We start from the raw sequence: 17,494 nt of genomic DNA, 5'->3' as shown, positions 1-17,494 counted from the left end.
TACACTGCTGGTCCATGTGGCAAATTCTCATTATTTTCCTGAGTATTTTGACCATTAAACTAGACTTGGATCCAATGACAGTTCATTGAAACAGCCACGTGTTTTTGCATTCATGGCGAGGCTCGGAGCATATTCCCTGAAAATAGTAGCGATTTACTGTCCCGTATCTCCATGTCTGCAGTTTTAGTCGGAATCTATTTCTGCATTATTACCTTGGGGCTGCCGTGGACTCACGTTCTCTGTTCTGGGCGACGGTTATAAATTGTCTGCCGCCCCGCTACTGCTTCTGAAATTGAAAAGAGATTATTAGAGACGTTTATCATAGGAGTGGCTTAAACCCGTCTGAAAATGGTTGGCACAAAGGAGAGACGCTAAAAGAAAAAGCAGCCTCGGGGAAATAACATGTTTGTATGTTGAGGGATGTGGTGCTCCTTCCTTGCTACCAGACGGGATAGTCCCATAGGCCTCCTGCTTTGCTGTGTTGCACCTGCAGCCAGTTGGCACTACAGGACACTCAGTCATAACTATCATATCGGAGTCACATTAATGACCCCCCTGGAGACGGCACCAGTCTGGTTCGGGGGGTGTACTGCGTTATGTCTGTCTAATCCAAGATGCTTCTCCTACAAAAGATGTAATTGGTGGTTCAGTGTTTCAGATGTCTCTTAATGGTCTTAAATGTTCAAAAGTGGTTCACCACATCCATGGATGGCAGCCAACTCCAGCACCACTTACAGCCCAAAAATCCCTGTTTTTCCCCCTCCAAAATATATAAATGTTTAACTCATTCACTTCCAAAGACGTTTTTAAACGTCTTTTCAGACTTGGTCTAGAATTGGCTGGTACTGAATGAGTTAAAAGAAAACTAACTACACTATGGAACTTTTCCGAAGCGTATCATGCTGGGTTCCAAGTATTGGGTAAAGAAACATCACTGGAATACAGACAATATGGAGAGTAATTTATGTGGACGCATCACTGTAGAAAGTGGTGCTGAAACAGCCTCTGTGTGCTCACTGTTAAGTGCTCAGTCAAATCAATGGTCAGTCACTGACCTGGAAAATGCTGAAAAGCTTTGCTTGCTCTATCGATAGGCATTCTAATTAAGAATAGCGCCCGCAGTGCGAGCGGTGTTTAACTTAGCAAAAGTAGTGTCAGGAAATTCAGTCAGAAAATCTCATTCTCGTTGATCTCCAATGATATGATGGTGTTTGTAGCCAAACATGAAATTGGGCGTGATGGTTTTGTCAGATTGACATAATGATGAGACCATTTTTGGTTCACCGCATTAAATTTTAAGTCACGGATGGCCTTGTCTGACACGGGCAGAGTGTTAGCCTGGCACTGAAGGAGTCCATCTGTTCAGCCCCCCCCGAGTGCAAAGTATTGAATCTCTTTTAGGTCAGGCTTGCACACTAATGAGAATGAATCAGGGTAGAACTCTCCAAAATGGCTGTTGTTCACTGGACCGCGTTTCATCTGCCGGTCGCGACAATCAAGAGAACGGCGCACGCAAAAGGGACTTGACTCGAAGCATGTTCAATGCTCCTCTGATTGTTGGGCCTCCTCCGCTGAATTTTCAACAGTGATCACGTCTGGTTAGAGGAGCTCATTGGTCTTTCTTCAAAGATGTCCTCTTTCAGTCCGGCCTCCAGTTGTATCATCCCAAGCAGCAGCCAGGGATGCAGCAGTTGACTGCAGGGGCGGCCCGACTCGCTGGAGCTCAGGAGTCACTTTGCACAGTCACAGCACAATCAAGACGCAAAGCCATGCAGCTTTTCGAACGTCGCTGCAGGAAAAGAGAGGGTGGCCAGCCAATCTAGCCAGGGGGGGGTTATTGTTTCAGAGCACATCCCATGCGGTGCGGGGAGGGGGCGGGAAACAACTGCATCGAATGCCATGCATGACAGCATCAGGGGAGGAGGGGCTGGTGTCAGAACCAAGCTAGTACGAAAAGAGATCAAGAGTGTCTGCGGGGGGTTGGGGGTCGAAGGTTGAAGCCGAAGTAAAGATATTTTCAGTTCTTGGACGACGTTACATTCAATGTGCTTGGTCCAAAGAGTTTTGCAGTCATTTGGGAAACCAGCTTCATCTGAAGATCCACATCAAGGCGAGGAACCACAAGGTGACCAAGAGGAGCCCGAGGCTACCGCGTTCAATGGCCCAGCAGGAGAACTTCTCACCGGACGATTCGATCCAGGTGGACCAGTCTCCAAAAATGTATCTGGAGACAGACATTGACGTGGTGAGAAGGGATGACCATGCAGACGATGCGGCGATCAACCTTGACACTCTTCCACCATTACTGATCGATGAAGAAAATGTAATTCCGCCCCCTCCGAATTTCTGCCAAGGTTTTGAAATGAAACGTTTCCTGGAATTTAATCACAGCTCCCCCAGATGCCCCTCCAGATCCATCTCTCTGCCTAGAGGCATCAACATGGTGAGTCCCACTTGTTTTTTTTTTTTTTGCTCCAGGAGTGCCTTGTTATTTGCGTCATTAGTATTTACATCCATTAAAAAAAAAAAAAAATTTCTATGATGTCTCGTCAATGTAGCCGCCAATCAGGTTGTTCCAAGCGTACTCGTCAGCAGCCCACCCATCCGGTCTCTTCTTCTTGTCATTAATTAGAAAAATGCAACCAGTGGTTTTCCCAAGACACGTGTTGCAGGAAGACCGGATTAAAGGCTCAATTAAACACGACTTGCTTCCAAAGTGAATGCGTTTGATGTCTCGGCATGATGTTCACCTCACAGGTGGAGGAGAATCAAAGCACACGACTGCTTAATATTTTTCGGGAAATAAACCGGCATAGCACGGTTTGAAAATAGTTGAGCATATCATACGGGGGGGGGGGGGGGGGGGGGGCAACAAAGAATTTCAACAGGTCATATCAAGAACTCTCCATCCAGGAAGGTTCGTAGGAATGAGCAATGTCGCCATGTAATATTAAAAGAGAAGCTCTCACGTTGCTTTTAATTTATTGTCTGATTAAAATTCAGCCTTTGCCGTCACCTTAGCAACTGCTTGGGAAAAAAAAAGAAAAAGGTGGGCGGTATGGGGGCTGTGGAGCCAGCATGCGAGCCTGTTGGTGTTCATCGCAGTGTTGCTTGCTTGCAGCAAACTTTCATCTCCTCACCCTCGTACTTGGCGAGCGAGTGCACGTGTAGCAAACGTGCTTCCATGGTTGCGCGCGACCTCTCTGACATGTACTCTGATGGAGAGATGGCGACGTAGAAAGATGTATTCGATCATGCGAGGCCGCACTTTCATCCACATTTTGTAGGCTCTCGCTGGGTTTATCGTTCTTCAAATAACCGAATCCCTTTTGGAGACTTCAACATGGCCGAAAAATTCACCAATTTTCTCATGCGTGTCAAGTCAAGTACAATTTTATTGTCAAATCCTAAATGGAAAATGTATGCCTCTGTGATGTGTAGTCTTTGTATTGTAAATACAGTACATGGATGTCATAATTGGTACCCCAAAAAAATGTTCATTGTAAATTTACTAATGAAAATCAGACCTTGTTTTTGAATAGTGCTTCATCGGAGTGATTTTGCAAATTGAACTCATGAAACACGTCTGAATAAAAATGTTGCATTCGAGTCACGGCACCAGTTGAAAAGAATTTATGCCGAGTCCTTATCTTCAATGCTCTCTACACGAAAAGTAACCACCAGAAGACCCCCCCCTCGCTACCCCCCATCGAACTATTTAACTCATTCAGGACCAGCCAATTATGCACCAAGTCTAAAAAAGACGTTTCAAAACGTCTTTGGGAGTGAATGAGTTAATGGTGTGACTCTGCCGTCTTAAATAATTTCAACTTGTAAGCGTGCAAAGGTGCAGATAAGATAAGGGGAAGCAAACGGAAGGTCACAGCGATACGGCTCAGTCGTCTCTCAAATTGATGTGCCGGCGAGGCCAAATCTCACGTTACCCCTCAAAGAAATGAGGAATTATTTCGACCCGAGCAAGATGTGAGATGTGTCTAAAACTTTTGAATCCGATGATGAAATATGACATCATGCGCCTTGTCGACAGACAACGGGGCGGGGCTGGTTGGGGAAAAAGTGCCGACAAGATTTGTCGGACTGATACCGTCTCCAGATTCAACAGATGGAACCACCTGTGCCTCTTTGGGTTTTTTTTTTCACGTCTCGCCCTTCCCGCGCCGCATCGCGTCCCTTCTGCCCCCCCCCCCCTCCCCTGCACATCAATGAGGGAACTGAGGTTGCCTCCGCTTTCTCTTGCTTGCAATATACTGTATCTGCAGTCTGGCTGCAATGGATGTTTCCACTCTTTAACCCCCCCCCCCCCCCCCATCCTCTCCCCTTCCCCTCCGTCTCCCGCCGCTCGATGCCTTCTCACTCTCTTCTCTCATGCCGTTCGTCGAGCTGATGCCATCGTTGGCACCTCACGCGCAGGCTGCGGCGAATCCCTTCTTTTTTTTTTCCCCCCCTCCTGGAGAAGTAATGAATGAGGGCGCATGGGGGGGGTGTTGGGAGGGGAGATGAACACAAACAGAAGCATGACAAAACGAACATTGGTACGTTGCTCCCAGCCCCCCCACCCTCCGCTGACAGCGTAACATACTCTTGTTTCTTTTTAGGTGTGTGAGCATGGCGTGAACCACGTAGACACCATCAGGTAAGGCATCCACTCCTTTATGCTTCCTTCATCGCACCCACGCCTTCTCCCTGCGTCCTCTTCCCTCCCACTCTTCCTCTCTCTTGCACAGTCTTCCCTCCCTGGCTTGGTCGTCTTCTACTTCTGCTGCTGCTGTTGCTGGTGTCGGAGCGGCAGCAGAGGCGTCAGCTGCATCGTCAGCAGCGGGGGTTTCTCGCAGCTTCGGGGGGAGGGTGGGGGGGAGAGCCGATAACGTTCGGGAGGGAGTTTTCGCCCAACGTTGACCAAGTCAGCCCCGGGGGTGCTGAGGGGTTCGTCTGTCGTTCTTCAGGATGAAGCTGTGCTTGAGCACCAGGTATCGCGTCACTCTTTGCATCTTTGGAGTGGTTGTGCGTGCATGTGTGTGTGTGGCTGTGTTGGAATGAACGCAGACCTGCTTTTCTGCTAGTTTGATGAGGCAGATGTGGGGGCGAGAGAGGGGGGGTTCATTGCTTCAGAATGCGCGCGCGGCGCAAGAGCGAGTTTGACTCGGTCCGGAATTTCGTTGGGGTTGACTTGTAAGACTTGTTTTGATCCTGCATGATGTTGCGTTCACCTGTCGGAATGCTCCGTGGCGTGGTGATTAATAACTGCAGGGCGAGCGCCGCTCCTGCAACTCTCGTAGGTGTCGAGATCATTTTCAGAGGCTTTCTCAGACACTCGTTCGAAAAGGACCAGTGTTCATCCACTTTCCCGATTTGAAGTTGCTTGACAGGGGGGTCGAGAAGGAACGCGTCAGATGCAGGGCAAGCCTCGTTTTTTGCTATTTTTTAATTTTTTTTTATTTTAGTTCCTCCTCAGTGAGGCATCGGTAAACGTGTGCACATAGAAATACTGTCGATGCTTTTGTTGATAACAGACAGCCGTTCGGACCGTTTCAACGAAGGCTCGTCAAGGTTTCCTGGCGACGTGTCATCAATTGTCCTCACTTCCGTGTCAAGGTTTTAATTGAATTGTTGCAGCCTTGCCAAGATGGATGAAGGAAGTCCCGCGCTTCTTATCCTCGCTCTTCGGTTTTACGAAGGCCGACCTTACCGGTAACCCCCCCCCCCCCCCCACCCCCGCGCTTCCACCTGCTCACTACATCACCGACAACCAGTGGTCTGTACATGATGAAATGCCTTGAAATTCTCTTCCCCGCCCCTCCTCACGGAGATTCCTGCCCCAGGGTGCCCCGCCGGGGGGGAGAGAGTCATGTCAATTTTGCATGGAGGAGATTTCATTATGATTTGCAGATTTTTTTTTTTTTTTTTAAATCTTGGCGCTGCTCTTCCGCACAGATTGAACCGAACGCGATTCTGAAAGAATGTTAAATAATTCAATGATGTTTGGAGAGGATTTTATCAGAACGACCCAGTTCACTTAAACGTGACCGATGTCGTCCTTTTCATGGCAATAATTACATTTGGTTAGCACCAGTGGAACCTTTTAAATCCACCCATCCATCTTGTATAACACGTGTCCTCTTCAGAGTCGAGCCGATCCTCGCTAACTTGGGGAGCATCAGTATATCAACCTATGCCGGCAACGATTAGTGACAGCCAGAACAATTAAATGCTCGAATTAACCTGGTTCACCACCACTTGTCAATCAATCAGCGCAATATCGTTCCGTTTCTGATTATATACTGAAAACAAGTACGTTGTGTGAGAAAATAAAGACGGATCATCGTTATTACAGTGACAGTTTTTGGGAGTGTGCTGTGAAATTTCCAAATTGGGAGTTTGGGTGCAACGAAGAAATGTGCATCATGTCAAACAATTTGGAGTTCAACGCGAATTTTCTGGAAAGGTAGACCTCAAATCAAGCAAATCTTCGCCATGTGAATGGTTAACTTCTTTTTACACTTGTATTCCAATTTTTTTTTAAATGTAATGGTTACCAACTTTCAGTAATTCTTTCTCCTCATTTTGCAATATTAACTATTTTTACTTGATTTATTTTGACAGTTGAGTATATTAAAACATTCACATTGTGCCGATTATTGTCTAACGAGAATGGATTATTTAAATTGAATTAAATTCAACAGAATATTGGTTCACTATAAAATGTAGCAGAACGGCAGCAGCGCTTGAATAAATATTATTTGCTTAATATGCAACCCGCCCCCCCAAAGAAAAACAAACAAACAAAAAAAATCTATGCAAGAAAATTGTGGTTTTATATATGCTAGACCGTGGCTGTTAGCATTGCAATTTTTATGGATTCAATGTACTAATGTGCCTTTCCGGCCGTGGTGGTCTGACCAGCCAGCCTTGAATCAGTTATGCAAGGTCTGCGCAGAGGAAACGTTGACAGCTTCCCCCAGGAGTCATTAAACGGACCGTATCAGCTCGCGCGTTGCGATCCTTCTCCTTTGCCCTCATCGGCAGCAACGGGTCACGTTCATCCCTCATGTGGAAGCACTCGGCCGGCATGTAAAAATATCGTTTAACAGAGCTGGCCTAATGTTATTATTTATTTTTTTTAAGTATTAATGCGAACTAAAGTGGTTAACCTGACGAGACAGTGATACCAATTTTGATGATTTGCGTGTATATCCAACAGAATATCCATTCGAAAATATTACCGACGTTGCCTAATGGGCAAGCCGGCTTTGCTTTTGAGGCGTAAATAAATTCCAAATTGTACCACTTGAGGTGTTTGATTTGGGAGGTTGCACTGTGCACAGCCCTTAAAATTTCACAAACACAATTGACAGTCTACTGCAATCGATAAATGTATGGAAATGAATGGCTCTTTGCGCACGATCCGATTTCAGACTCGCACCCCCCACTCCCCGACCAATTGCCGTAAGTGTGTTTTTTTTTTTTTTAAAATAAGATTGAGATTTGTCGATTAGCATTGCAGATGCGGTCTTGGATCTAATAATAGGATACGGTTCATGTATAAAAGATGCACTCGTTCATTTGGGAAATCACTCCAATCGTCATTCTTGGAAAGTGCCTCATTTGTTATTTATATTTGTACAAATACGGTACTGTATATGCTGTCCACTGCAGTAACCTTGCTGGGCATTATGTGAGGCACATTACAGGTGTTAGCGGGTCATTAACCCCGAGCTCTTCCGGTTGTGGTGTTTTTTTTTTCAATGTCTTGGTTTCATTTAATCAATACCGGGGCAGGCTTAGATGTGAGATATTTTCAACGTGACGTGGTTGAGTCACGCGCATTATAGATTGGTGCAGATGTGGATGGAAGGGGTGGACGGCAGAGAGCGGTCATCTTTTGTGTGTGTCTGCGTCTCCGATGAGTCAGTCGTCCCCCAACCCCCACCCTCACCCTCAGGTTGTCTTCACTCTAATGCTGAGGTTGGATTTAGGGGATCCTCACTGGTGAAAGATTGAGCCGGGAGTTTTCGTTGGACTTGGAGCCAGAGACAGTTGCGCCAATCAATGGCGGAGTCGGTATCCAAATTGTAACCCAACATGGACATCTCGTACTGTACTTGAACATCTGGCTTCCACCAAGCAAGGTAGTCACAAACGCAACATCGTAATGTGCTCTCTGGACTGAAAATATGAGAGCGGTGTAAACGTGAAGATTGGAAAACGAGTCTTAATGGGGATATTTCAACATTTTGAGTCACCGACTGCAGTGCTGTAGTGTCGTGGTTCACTCGCCTGACTCGCGTGCAAGCGGAGTGAAGGGTGGGAGTTCCCCCTCGATGACGACGTGATTGTTTTGTCTCCGTCTCTACTCCGTTTTGAGTGTTGCGACGGGATTTCCTGGTCACGCCGTCATGCGCTGTGACAAACCCATTTTTTTGGGTGAAACTCTGTTTGGTGATAAAACAACCATTTTTAACTAGGTCGTTGCTGTCAATGCAACATCTCTCAGACCATCTGTTCACGCTCCACGGTTCCTCCCACTCAAGCCCCCCCCCCCGGCTAGCTGTTAGCTTATCTGGTAACTCAATTACAGAGGTAATTTCTTCCCTTCTCTTGTCCTTGTCATTTCTAACGTTGCGAGACTTGGAAGTCATTCTTACTTTGAGCTTCGCGCTGTTGCCCGATGTCATTACTTGTTCACGTATTCTACCGTCACCACGAATAATTGAATCGTTTCCCCTTAAAGGGAAAGTGATCCACAATCGGAATTGAAAGTGGTGGGAGTGATGTAATTATTGGCCCTTTTGCTAGATGACCTTGCCGCCGAGTAAAGCGCTGGCTCTCCCGATTGATACCTTAGCAAATGACATCCCCTGAGGTTTAAAAAATTTTTTTTTTTTTTAGGAAGCTTGGTTTTGCCACAAAATGTGACTAGAAAATGTCAGGAAAGCCTACGAGAACAGTCCAGTTGAATCGGAAGCAGTTGGCAGGATCTTGAGTTGTACGGGTTATGGTCCACGTTATAGGAGTGAAAACGATTTGAAATGATTTTTTTTTTCGATTACGAAATCTGGCATTTGAACAAGAATTAGAGACTTATCTACTGTAGTTGCTGGTTACGGATGCCTGCCCCCTCACCTCACTAATCTATTTTTGTTCAAGCACAAATGTCTGCATGTGCCTGCCGTATTTTTTTTTTTTTTTAAAGGGGGGGCGATCCTGATGGAGTAAACCTTCACCTCATAACCACTTCCTGCCCCCCACCGCACCCCCAACTTTCATGTCCTCATCCTCCTCCGCTCCCCGCCTCCCTTCCCGCTCTGCTTATCAGCGCTCTGAAATTCTCTCCAAAGCGAGCATGGCGTGGGTGGGCGGCTGGCAGCCTCGTATGAAAGCGTTTCCCCCGTCCGTCGATGCGGCGCCGCGCGGCGAGGAGGCTCAATTAAAGGAGCGAGAAGTCGACCGAGGGGGGGTGGGGGGGGACAGGAGGAGAACGGGCGCTCGGGAACGACCGACATGGCCTGAGATGTCCCCATGTTTATGGCTCTGCGTTATTCCTTAGTGTGTGTGTGTGTGTGCGTGTGTGTGTGTGTGTGTGTGTGTGTGTGTGTGTGTGTGTGTGTGTGTGTGTGTGTATGTTTAGACACCGCAGCGTACAAAGCCCCAAGCAAGACATGCAGATCGTCACTTTTATGGTGAGATGCATACAAACACATCAGCCTCCCAAATAGCTCTAAACTGGCAGGGCCAATCTCACCTCACTGTGCCGGTGTGTGATGACTCACCGGGGAGCAGCTCGAGAGAAGCCTCTGGTGCTTGTGTGTGTCAGGGAGGGGGGGGGGGGGGGTAGACTTGTCACCAGCTGTTGCCTACTCGGCCTGATGCGGAAATCGCCGACCAGCAACGAGGTGTGAGCGGATCAACACGTTTTCCTTTTGACACCTGCGCGTGCGCCTTTGGGTGTGTTAAGTGCAATATCCGCCGACTTGTTATCGGGGGGGTCGCTACAGAGACCTGCGGGTACCTCTGTCCCCGTCACCCCCCCCCCCCCCCCATTCCGTAGGGACGTTATTGGGGCTCAGCTGAAGGCGTCTTTGTTCAAACCGCGGCGGACGCGCTCGACAAAACAACCCACAGCCGTCATCTGTGGGCTGACGTCGGCGTCCCTCCCGCACGCGTCATCCCCGAATATTTAGAGGAGGCGGCCGCAGAGGAGCAGAGCACCCTTGTCAAAGTCATTTTGTTTCGACGCGGTGGCTGTCTCGATGCGCTTTGTAAAAATGATCGGATTTAGCGGTATCTCAAATCGGTCGCTCGTTTGTACCAACGCCGAGTGGCGACGTCATCGCTCAGAGTTGCGTGACCTTTAGCCCCCAAAATACTGTTCGCTAACATGTTTATTGATCTCGGCCATTCATCGGGATTATCGACTGAAAGATTGATTCATGTGTGTTTGTTTTGTTTGGCAGGTAGAACAATCGCTAACCCCGCAGGCATGATTTAGGCCGTCTCTTTCGGGACACTAACACCCGTCGGCAACCTCGTGGTCGACCCCCTATGAACACATGAGAGGGAAGGAACACAGACAAACCATGAAAAAGATATACATTGGCAAAACCGCCTCAAAAGTCCCCCGAAACGGCGGCAAACATCTGAAAAAGAGGTAAGCCAATCGAATGGAATCGCACCGTCTTTGCCACCTGTCCTCTTTTTTTTTTTTTTTTTAATCTGTTTGTCCACTCATCCGCCCACGAGGTCTCTCCCCCCCATCCAGTCACACAAATGCATCGTCTGCCAAAGCAGGAGTCACGTTGCCGTCGTCATCCTCTCCGCCCCGAGTGAGAGCACTCATTTACGTCTGACTCAGCTCCCGCTCGCGGCCTCGGTCACTAATGGGACGCCGTTCCCGCCGTTCCCTCGATCCCACTCTATGTAAATTCATCCCATAGCCAACAACAAACACCCTGTATTCCCGCGCCGATGCCCGGGTTGAAAGGGAGGTGAGGCGGTTGAAGGTGGAGTGCGAAAAAAAAAAAAGGAAAAGCCATCCAGTCACTTGAGACTTCGCTCACAAGTCTGCTCTGCATTCGTCTCTGACTCGGTTGCAAATGTATTAACAATTAGGGCAACTGCTTGGAGAGTTATAAGTCGGCCCCCCTACCATTTAGATTTAGAGAAAGCGATTATATTAATGAGGCTTTTTTTTTGTTTTGTTAGGAGTATAAACATTTGGTGCAGGGCCGCGCTGGAAGCAAAGATGTTTAATTGTGTCAGAGTAAATAACAGGCGCATCCAAACTAGGTTGTTCAGCTACTCGGTTCAAATGCTGTTTGAATTAAATCACCTTATATAACGGCGTCTCTCTTGAGGCACTTTTCTTTCAGGACAGCCAAAGTCTCTAGTCCTATTTATGAATACATAGGAGATAAATCCCCCCGTTGGCGAGCAGCTCAACGAGGGAGGGGGGGGGGGGGCGGGGGGAATGACATCCTGCTATGTGATGTCATCAAACATAAAAGGGGGTTTTCACATGTGACCGGTTGGGTTTGGATCAAACCATTGGGACCGATTTTCGGTTTCATCGCACTTTCCTTGGGCCCGTGGTGGCTTAATTTATTCACCCTCAAACTATTTTTGTGCTTGTTTGTTGTGTGTGACTGCTGAGAGTGAGCATCGAAAGTGTGGTGCAACTCTGCTATTCTGCATGCTTTTGTTTTGAAGGTCTGATTTGTACATGGATGTGTGTAACTGTCGATGTTGCCGGGCAGACCAGGTGGCTTTTTTTTTACCTTGCTTTGTGGGTAAAAGCTTTCACTTTGGAACCGTTTCACACAACTTAGAAAATGCTTTCTTTGAATGAACATGCGGGAAATGAGTGGCTGAGTCACATTTTCACTTTTTTAACCGTGGAGGACCCAAGAACCCTTTTCTTCTTTGGAAAATGATGAATGTTACATTAAATGACATGCTATATGTTCACTGAACATCAAAATATGTTTTTTTTTCAAATATTTAGTGCTTTAATCCTAATGAGGGCCAAATTTGACCCTTTGGGATCTCCAGGGTTAAAAAAGTGAGAAATTGCGGTGGAGCAAATAACTGGCAACCCCAAAACAGGTTCCACCGTGCTGTGAGTCCTAATTCTTAAAAGCCAGGAGGCGTATTGCCCCAAGAACATCGCATACAGATTTGAAGGCACAAGGGACAATTGGAGTAGGGGGCGATCTCAGCATCTCAACCTAATGCTGATAAATGCAACGCTGACATAGCGTCGGCCTGTAGCGAAAGGGGGGGGGGGGGGGGGGGGTGGGACATGTTGCCAAAAATTTAGTGAGTCAACTCACTGCGGTTTAAATGCACCGGTAGGATTTGTGCCCGGTGAAGCGGCTTTGTTTCTGCCGATCCTGTCCGGCTTGCAGCAGACAGCATTTTGTCTTCAACACGTGTAGCTGCTTCTATGACTTGCGCATACGTCACCCCCCCGCCCCCCCCCCAAAATAAAAAAAAGAATAAACCAACTACTTTCTGCAATCTCGTTGGCATGAATATGAATGAGATGCCCTGTGGATGATCCCTCCTCTCCGTGCGACCGGTGAGCACTGAAAAGGAGGGCCTCTCCATCTCGAGCCTTTTGTTACCTGATGTGGTTATTAGGGAGAGAAATGAGGCGCGGGAGTGAAAAGAGCACGCGAGCACATCTCTATTCGTTTGTTATCCGGGCCGCAGATAGTCATTAGCTTCCTTCCTCCAGCTGTCCGTCAATACGGGCTCCATTAGGCCCCGGCCGCGTGCACTCGGATCCATGGCGGCGGCCCACGTTTCCTCATTTCCCACGTACGCTTGCCCTTTCATTAGATTGAGGCACCGCCGACTGTAAAAAAAAAAAAAAAAAAAAATTGCCGTGTGGAATTGCACGCCGTATCCCGACATCTCGGCCTTCACGTTCCATTCGCGTGATGTATTAAAAGAGTTTACAGCTCATATTTCACCGTTGGTGATTAGGTTTCGCTCACACTGGCTGTCAGCTTTTAATTCCAAGAATCAGAAACGCCGCTTATGGTGTGTCTGCCTGCATGCGCACGTCATTTTTCTGCTTGAAATCGTCCACTCCATCACCCCCCCCCCCATCCCCCCCTTTGCACGGCTGTCGGTCGGATATGCGGACCTCCCCGTTCGTCGCTTGAGGAAATTTGACGCGATAACTTGATTTATGTGTGTGTGCGCAGCTCATTGCTGGAGCAGAAAGAAGACCTGCGGAAGCGACTTTCCTACACCACGCACAAGCTGGAGCTGCTGCAGAGCGAGTTTGACGCCACCCGCCAGTACCTGGAGACCGAGCTGCGCCGCGCTCAGGAAGAGCTGGATAAGTTTACCGATAAGCTGCGCAGGTTTGAACATTCGAACTGGAAGATAAGCAAAAGGCACCTTATGTATCTGAATGATCAAATGCGGGCGGGCTACGCTTTCCTGCAGTTTATTTTTGTCTCTGCTTTTGCTTCAGGAGGCAGCTCGTGCCCGAGTGTTGAGATAAAAATAATTTTCCAAACATTCAGAAATGTACATTTATTCCTAAGATTGACCGAATGTATTATTATTTTTTTTTAAACGGTGTGCTTGTTTTACGCCAGCTCGCGTGATTGTGGATAAACAATTTACGTTGTTAACTGTGCGCTTTAGGATTCAAAGCAGCTACTCGGCACTGCAGAGGATCAACCAAGATCTAGAAGAGAAGATTCACCGAGATGTAAGTAAGAAGTGAAAAACTGCAGCGGGTCGTGTAATACCCAATGCCTTGACGTTATTTAGGGCTTATTAAAGATGGTGCGTCGTCCTCCAAAGCGTAGCGTGTGACAGCAGCCCCCCCCCCCCATTGTTCCTCCGTTCAACACACCTCGCCTCATCGGCCAGGCTTTTGCTTTTAATCGGCGGCGGCTGAACATTGTTACGGCACACGGCGGTGTCATCGGCAAGATGTTACATCACATTGCAACACCGGCGGGATAATCGCTTGGGCTGCTTAAGATAGGAGAGGAGCGGCGAGTGGTTTTTGCATGAAATGAAAATTCTGCGTTTTGAAACTCGGAACTGCAGTCGAGGTGACGCCGAAACGCTCAACTGTCATCTTGTCAGTCGCAGCACCATGACGACGAAAAGCGGGCGCTGAGCAGAGAGATCATCGTCCTCAACAACCATCTGATGGAGGCCAAGCTCACCATCGACAAGCTCCAAGAGGACAATGTGATAAGACACTTTTTTTTTTCTTTTCATCACCACGGATGACGATGATGTCACGATTGCATGAGGCTTCCATCATATCCGCTTCTCGGTTGATAAGAATAATCGCATCTTGATGCTTCTCGCTCCGTAGGACGTCTACAGGAAGGATTGCAACCTGGCCGCTCAGCTTCTCCAATGCAACAAATCACTTTACAGGGCCCAACTCTCCGAGGTGAGCCCCCACCCAAATAAAACAAAAGGGGAGGAAAATGAGGTTTAAAAAAAAAATCATAAATGTCACAACCGGTTGATGTGTTAAACCCCGAAGTGCTTTTCGGCTGACAAAACAGCAGAATCTGCTGGCTGGTTAGGACAGCGCCGGCCCATAGTTCAATTGTACTTGTCGCACGTATCGACGTGGTCTCGTTAGGACGCCTCTTTGCACCGCATCAGTCTCACGCACGTGACAAAGCGCACATGAGATTATGGAACCGCCCAGCCCGCTGCTGTGATTGGAAATGGATTGCGCAGGACTGACAAAGTACAACCAGTACGCACACAAAATAACGTATCGAGAAAAAGTTCACGATTACATCGGAGCGGTCTGAGGCTGTCCATGCACACGTGGTAACTGATCAATCGGCAAAATGATGACATCACAACTGACTTGCGTCACAATAACTGCCCAATCCGATCAGTGTAAAGTCTACTTTGGAATCTTAACTCATTCAGTCCCAGCCAATTCTAGACCAAGTCTGAAAAGACGTTTAAAAACGTCTTTGGGAGTTAATGACCTGGGCATGTGTTTTTTTTTTTTGCTCCCAGCTACCTACTGACTTTCAGGAGCGACTGACTATGCACATGGAAGAGCCTCCGGTCTGCCGCACATACTCGGACTCCGTGCCGGCCTCGCTCATCGGGCAGGTGCTCGAGAAGCCCGAGGAGGCGTGCAGCAGCAGCCAAGCCTCGCGCTCCGCCAGCCCTCATACGCCGGACCACGCTTTCGTTCTGGAAACGTTGGCTCAAGGTGGGGAGCGCCTGGGTCTGCGCGCGGCTTACAAGTCCGACTTGTACAGCAGCGACACGGCCCTTTACTGCCCCGACGACCGGCACCGGGAGCGCAGGCCCAGCATGGACCTTCACGGTCAGAGGAAGCTCCTCTACGAGCCGCAGAATTCCACCGACAGCAACCCGGAGGATTGCCCCGTGGGCTTGAGACCCTCTTTTACCCAGGAGCGCTTTGCCGAATTCCCCCCCTTGGGGGTGGGCTCCAGCTCCTACTCCAGCTTCAGCGGAGGGGGCTCAGAAGACAAAGCCAACGGCCCGCCGAGCAGCGCCGCTTCCTCCCCGCGCCAACACACCCTCTACATGGATTGGAGGGATGCCGGGGACTACGAGAGGAAGAGCGACTCGTCCTGGGACAGGGATAGTCCCAGAGGGTTCGGGAACAATCATCCCTTCCAGCAGATGGAGATGATCCATCAGCAGAACAGCAGCTCGCCCGTGTACAGCCGCACCATGTCCTCCTGTTTCAGCGAGCCCTACGAGCCCCTGCCTCAATCGTCTTCCCCGAGCGTCGCCTACGGTGACAGTCGCCGAGGAAGCGCCCTGGCCCCCGAGGAGGAGGAGGAAGAGGAGCTGATCGGAAGATGGCGGCAGCTCAGCGCCGAAGACTTGAGCTCGCACTCTTACCGCAGTCCCGGCCGCGCTTCGCCGTACAGCTTCTCCGAGCAGCACTTCTCCGTGAGGCCGGCCAAGATACGTCTGGGCCCGCTTTACAGCAGCTTCCAGGAAGGGGCCGACTACTACGAGCACCAGGGAGCCGGCGGCATGCAGGATCCGGCGTGGGCGGCCGCGAGTCCGGAGTGCAGCCCGGTGCTCCGCCAGGCTCACAGCCAAGCCCGCTTGTACGAGGACAGCCAAGGCTCCGAGCACAGCCTCTACCACTCGGGCGGCTCCAAAGACCAAGAGTCCAATGAGGCATCCGGAGGCCAAAGTGCCGATTACGGGGAGCAAAGTCCCAACAGCTCCACCGAATCCCTCAACCGCCGGTCCATGGAGATGGCGGCGGAACTTCAGCACTACCAGGCGGAGATGCACAACCTGTCCGCCCAGGTGAGCCCGTCGTCTCCGCCAACGGTCCCACCGCCTCCGCCGCCGTACCACCAAAAATTTGCCTCTCTGGGACTTTCCCGGAAAGACAGCCTAACCAAGGCACAGTTGTACGGAACACTCCTCAACTGACGGACCATGAGGGGAAAAACGGGAATAGAAGCCACAGAAGTGTATGTGTTGTGAACGTGACTGGTGATGACTGGAAAGTGAGAGGCCTCTCTACATCGTAAGAATGTGTGTAGCGGTACCTTGACTTACAGGATTAAAAAGGAAAATTCAGTCGATTTTTCACATTGCGAGCCAAAATTTAAATAGCATCCAGCTTCACATATGACATTCTCTTTCCTTATGTCTTGAATTTTTAAATATTGCACTACATTTTTTTTAATTAAAAACACAACATAGGCGTTTTTTTTTTTGCGCCGCTGGAATGTCATTTCAATGGTGGTCACTGAATTAATCAAACCTGTAAATCAAGGTAACACTGTATTTATTCTATATTTATTGAGTAGAAAATGACAGATATTTTTTTGTATGTAGCTATTCAAATGACAATTTTAGTCAACCTGAAACTTGTACATACACAAAGTAAAAAAGCGGCCAATACTATCTATTAAAACAAACGCACCCTTAACTTGACGCCTGTATAAACAGCATAGGCCTTGTGTACCAGTCACAGTTAAGAGTGACAAATTAGCCCCATTTTTTTTCCTTTGATTGAATTTGACAGTCTCGGTTGGTGTTTTATATTGTTATTGCTGGAATGTTTTGACACGTGAACATCTGTCCTGAGTTTGTTTTAGTTCTTCTCTTAATATAAGGACACAAAATTCCTGCAACTGCCAAGCACCCACTTTCGACCTCTGATTCGGACACCGTCATCAAGACTATATAACCTTTGTTCCTTTTATTAACCATGCATGATTAGATATTTTCAGTTGTTTTGTTGGATCAATAAAAGCACAAAGTATGCAGACGGTCCTTGATTGTTTAGACCTAAGACGGCGTGTGTTGTATTTGGGACCGGATCAAGGTTTGATGATTATATTTGACAAAAACTAACCAAATAACTAAAATAGGGAAAGAAAAAACAAAGTTGCGTCTCTTCCCTCAAACTGACGCACCTCAACATGAACCACTTCCCGGCCCTCAATGCAAC

The 17,494-nt window shown here is 48.3% G+C and overlaps 1 protein-coding gene across 7 annotated transcripts; it reads left to right on the top strand.

Moving 5' to 3' along the window:
• The first annotated feature begins 1,964 nt into the window (after positions 1-1,964).
• On the top strand, positions 1,965-17,309 carry si:dkey-174m14.3 (uncharacterized protein LOC563117 homolog). Of its 7 annotated transcripts, none has more exons than XM_052052856.1 (8): positions 1,969-2,245; positions 2,355-2,443; positions 4,617-4,654; positions 13,230-13,391; positions 13,681-13,747; positions 14,134-14,241; positions 14,372-14,452; positions 15,046-17,309. In XM_052052856.1, exons 2-8 carry the CDS (start codon positions 2,363-2,365, stop codon positions 16,462-16,464), a joined length of 1,956 nt encoding a protein of 651 aa, XP_051908816.1. In that variant the 5' UTR covers positions 1,969-2,245; positions 2,355-2,362; the 3' UTR covers positions 16,465-17,309. The 7 variants fall into 7 exon arrangements, with proteins under 7 accessions (XP_051908815.1, XP_051908816.1, XP_051908817.1 ...); XM_052052857.1 differs by lacking the exon at positions 1,969-2,245 and adding an exon at positions 10,473-10,666; XM_052052855.1 differs by having other exon boundaries at positions 1,965-2,443.
• The last annotated feature ends 185 nt before the right edge of the window (positions 17,310-17,494 follow it).

The sequence above is a fragment of the Hippocampus zosterae genome, chromosome 19 (genome assembly GCF_025434085.1).
Source record: "Hippocampus zosterae strain Florida chromosome 19, ASM2543408v3, whole genome shotgun sequence".
Taxonomy (NCBI): domain Eukaryota; kingdom Metazoa; phylum Chordata; class Actinopteri; order Syngnathiformes; family Syngnathidae; genus Hippocampus; species Hippocampus zosterae.
This window is presented reverse-complemented; position numbering and strand designations above follow the sequence as displayed.